This window comes from Arachis ipaensis, chromosome B06, assembly GCF_000816755.2.
Source record: "Arachis ipaensis cultivar K30076 chromosome B06, Araip1.1, whole genome shotgun sequence".
NCBI lineage: Eukaryota > Viridiplantae > Streptophyta > Magnoliopsida > Fabales > Fabaceae > Arachis > Arachis ipaensis.
The window spans coordinates 132,485,324-132,489,816 of NC_029790.2; the positions used below are offsets into that span (position 1 = coordinate 132,485,324).

Genomic DNA, 4,493 nt, shown 5'->3' on the forward strand with positions numbered 1-4,493 from the left:
TTCCTCCAAAGGAAGAATAAGAATAAATCATGGCTAAATAAAGCCTGAAGAAACAAAAATGCATTTCTATTTAAAATAACAAGTGATCAAGTATGCTTTAACTAAGAGCTAACAGAAGCACACAACCAAATCTCTTAACCAGAAATTGTAACAATGCCCAGAATTCTTCAAATAAAAATCAGCATTGCATTACAACAGAATCCATAAAAGTTGGCTTTTATTTTTTATACCTCAAAAGGCAAAATAGGTTGATAAGGGGACAACTTTCTCAAATGCTCTCTGATGAAGGAGTCACCGGTCACCTGAAGAACCGGTTCTGTCGTAGGAATAGTGGAAGCCATAGCCACAGAGTCCCTCCTCCTCTGAATCTTCTTCCCCTCAAAAGAAAAATTGAATCTTTGCCCCAACCCCACTTGCTTATGATCAATGGAATTGGACTTAACCAAGCAAGTAGCAGCAGAATTGTAAAAATCAACAACACCCATGAAGACCTGCATCATAAACAAAATAAAGTTGGAAGCTTTAACTAATTAAAAAAATAAATGAAACGCCATTGTTAGGTAAAAGAAAGAATCTTAAGAGCTTACCTCTCTCTCTCTCTCTCTCTCTCTCTCTCTCTGTATGGAAATGGAGAAGTTGGAACGAGATTGTTGCAGCCGGCAACACTGAGAAAGCATAAGAAGAAAAGAGGGCTGATTTTTTAATTATGATTTATTATGATTATTATTATTGTTTTGGTTTGCAAAGAGTTTTTTTTTTGCAGAGTTTATTAATATAAGGAAAAGTTTAAGGGCCAGCAATTTTATTGAATTTTGGCCAGTATGTAACCAGCAGAGAAAGGTGAGTCATTAGATGAAATCTTACATCAATCTCACACCATTAGATCATCATTGATGGCTATGTGATAGTTACCAATCACAAAAGTTGCTGTCCCTTAGCATTGCTCTTAATATAAAACAAAGAACTCTTTGGAAATAGAACACATTTTTTATTTTTTATTTTTGGTTGGGTGGGTTGAAATCGAGGAAGCAAAGCCCAATCCACTTTATGGTTTTAAAAAGGTGAATAGGTTGGGTTGGGTTTTCCAATTTTATTGTCGTATGGATTGAAGAAAATGTGTGTCTAGGAATTTTCGTTACCAACACCACCACCAACCTTTTACCCAAAAAAAAAAAAGAAATGAAAAAAATACCTCCAAAAAATACATTGCTAAAAAAAATAGCTATTAAAAAAATATTATAGACAACCAAAATTGAGTCGATTTAATGGTTAATTCTCTAATTTATTTAAACAAGTGTAAAGAATGATACATATAATTGCTCATTACTCCATTGAATCCAAATGACTTAATTCATTTGACAATTTACCCAAAAAGTAAGGGTTTTTGTTAGTTCAACATAATCTTTTATAGATAATTTTGAATTTATGTTTTTTTATGAATGGTTTTGATAGAAACATAATCTTTTTTTTAATAGTTTTAATAATTTTAATCAATATTTTAATCTTTATTTGACTTCCCTATTATATACAACTAGAAATTAAAAGGCACTTCTCGCCTAGTGTAAACTAAATAAGCAAATTAGGCCGAAATTAAAAGTTGGAGTTATTTTTTAATTGGTATGGAATCTTGTTTGAATTTTAAAATTTTATTTGAAAATAAGGATATTTTAAAAAATATTATTGTAACCAATTTTAGCAGCTTTTTTACCCCTTGATGACCACCTTATTTAATTATTAGTGGTAAAGATAGATAAAAAATGCTTTACGTATACAAAAATTACTCACTAAAATAATCAATATATTTAATTAATGTGTATTTGATGTAAATAACTAATTTATCAAAGCACATGGCCACATATAAGTATATAACATTTGAAGAAAGATAATTTAATTAGGCTTGGTTTGGTAAAGTTTTTTAAAGAGGTGTTTATGTTTTTTAAAAGCTCAAACTCCTTATTTTGTGTTTAGTAACGCTTGTGCTTGCAACTTTTAAAAAATTAAGGTACTTTTAAAAGTATATAAGATAGAATTTTTTAAAATTGGCTTGTACTTTTCAAAATTTAAAAAGTCTAATATAATTCTATATATTAATTAATTTTCAATTTTAATATTTACATTTATGTCTATTATAGTATTTTTAAAATTTAAAAACTATTTTATCAAACGTAATTAATTTTATTTGTGTTTATTAAAAATTATTTTTAATTTAATATACTAAATATAAATACTACAACTTTTAAAAAATAAAAATTTTACCAAACTAAATCATAAGTGTCTTATTGATAAGTTGTGTACATTGATGATGAACAAAAGCAGCTAAGGAATGAGTGAATGAGGACATATACAAGCACAGTGTTTATAAGTACATGAATCTGCTGTGTTATATTACTGTCATGAGTCATGCCAACGTGTCCCTTTAACACCTTCTATCATATACTTTTTCCCCCTTAATTAAAATTTTTGATGAAAAACAAGTGGGAAATCACAAATTCTTGATCCACAGTTCCACATGCTCCATGCTTATGTAATATGTGTTGGTTGCAACTTGCAAGTTGTACCATGTATATAGTTTTCATTTATGCCAGCCAGAGCAAGGATATTGTCAACTTGTCTAGACATATTTTTTATTTTCTGCGATATCTTTTAATTCAATAGGTAAAGAATTAATTTGTTATAAATTTAAATTTTATTTAATGATTCGTTATTAGTTAATGAATTGCTGTATATACATTAATATCATGCATAATGGAACAACTCCTGAGGTCACAAGAGAATCATTTCAAGAAGACATTCAAATGATTTCTAAAGATACCCTCGCAAGTTGCGTTATTGGCACGTGCCATGAAAACTCTATCAACATTGAGTTTAATGATTCCTTCTTGGAGAGGCAGCCATCAGATAAGGCAGTCAGCATTGCAGTTGATAGTCTTTGGTTGGAGGATAGATCGAGAGAGACGAGTATATTCATCATTCCTCGCCTTAATTTGTTCTATTGCTGCTCGAATGGAGTTCGAGCTACTATCGAAGACCAGCTTGTTATGAAGATACCATAAAGAGGATATAGTAACTCCGAACATGCACTGCCAATCCTTAGTCTTTAAGAAATTTACAAATAAATAGTCTTATGAGTTTGCATTGAATAATTCAACTATTTAAGTTAGTGGCAGGAGTGAGCGCCAAATACACATTGCATACCAGCAATACTATAGCACATGAGTGGTCCTTTCCTCTTGCATGTTACAACGAGGTCAACCAACAATGGAAAAAAGGTGACATCGTCTTCTTTTTGCATTAGTTAGTATAGCCTCATACACAACTAACCAAAGAAGAAAACAAATATACTTAGGACCACACCAGTGTTAGATCAAATTAAAAATTCTATTAAGTATTGGAGAATTGCCAAGAAGGACAAAGTAGGTATTCTTGAGCTTAAAAGATCCATCCAGGGAGAGGTTCCACACAACATGGTTAGGCTACTCCCAAGAAGAAGAAGGGGACATTGCTGCTATTTTTCGCACCGCAAGTAAAATTAGCATTCGGATCGGATGAGTTTTTTACTCAAAATCGATTCGAACCGCATTGTGAACACTCCTACTCAAGTGTAGCAACTTAAAAGGCAAAAACTTTGTACTCTTAGGCTTGGTTCGGTAAATCTTTTCGAAGAGGTGCTTGTACTTTTTAAAAGCTCAAGCTCCTCATTTTGTGTTTGGTAAATCAAAAAGACCATGTGCTTATGCTTATAGCTTTTAAAAGATCGAGGTATTTTTGAAAGCATCTAAAATAGAACTTTTTAAAGTTGGCTTGTACTTTTCAAAATTTAAAAGTCTAATATAAATTCATATGTTAACTAATTTTTAAATTTAATACTTGTATTTATATCTATTATAGTATTTTTAAATTTTAAAAAGTATTTTACCAAACACAATTATTATTATTTGTATTTATTAAAAATTATTTTTAATTTAAATTACCAAAAATAAATACTACAACTTTTAAAAAATAAAAATTTTACCAAACTAAATCATAAGTGTCTTATTGATAAGTTGTGTACATTGATGATGAACAAAAGCAGCTAAGGAATGAGTGAATGAGGACATATACAAGCACAGTGTTTATAAGTACATGAATCTGCTGTGTTATATTACTGTCATGAGTCATGCCAACGTGTCCCTTTAACACCTTCTATCATATACTTTTTCCCCCTTAATTAAAATTTTTGATGAAAAACAAGTGGGAAATCACAAATTCTTGATCCACAGTTCCACATGCTCCATGCTTATGTAATATGTGTTGGTTGCAACTTGCAAGTTGTACCATGTATATAGTTTTCATTTATGCCAGCCAGAGCAAGGATATTGTCAACTTGTCATTTTTTATTTTTTATTTTCTGCGATATCTTTTAATTCAATAGGTAAAGAATTAATTTGTTATAAATTTAAATTTTATTTAATGATTCGTTAATGAATTGCTAATTGCTGTATATACATTAATAT

General features: G+C 30.1%; 1 protein-coding gene across 1 annotated transcript in view; it reads right to left on the reverse strand.

The window, feature by feature from the left end:
• The window catches only part of LOC107605464 (histidinol-phosphate aminotransferase, chloroplastic), a 5,302-nt gene extending 4,582 nt beyond the window's left edge, over positions 1-720 (reverse strand). Inside the window, exons 1-2 of the mRNA XM_016307351.2 lie at positions 588-720; positions 231-491 (exon numbers count right to left, since the gene is read on the reverse strand). Of these exons, the coding sequence (XP_016162837.1) occupies positions 231-491; positions 588-677 (351 nt within the window). The 5' untranslated portion in view covers positions 678-720. The remainder of the gene's footprint in view (positions 1-230; positions 492-587) is intronic.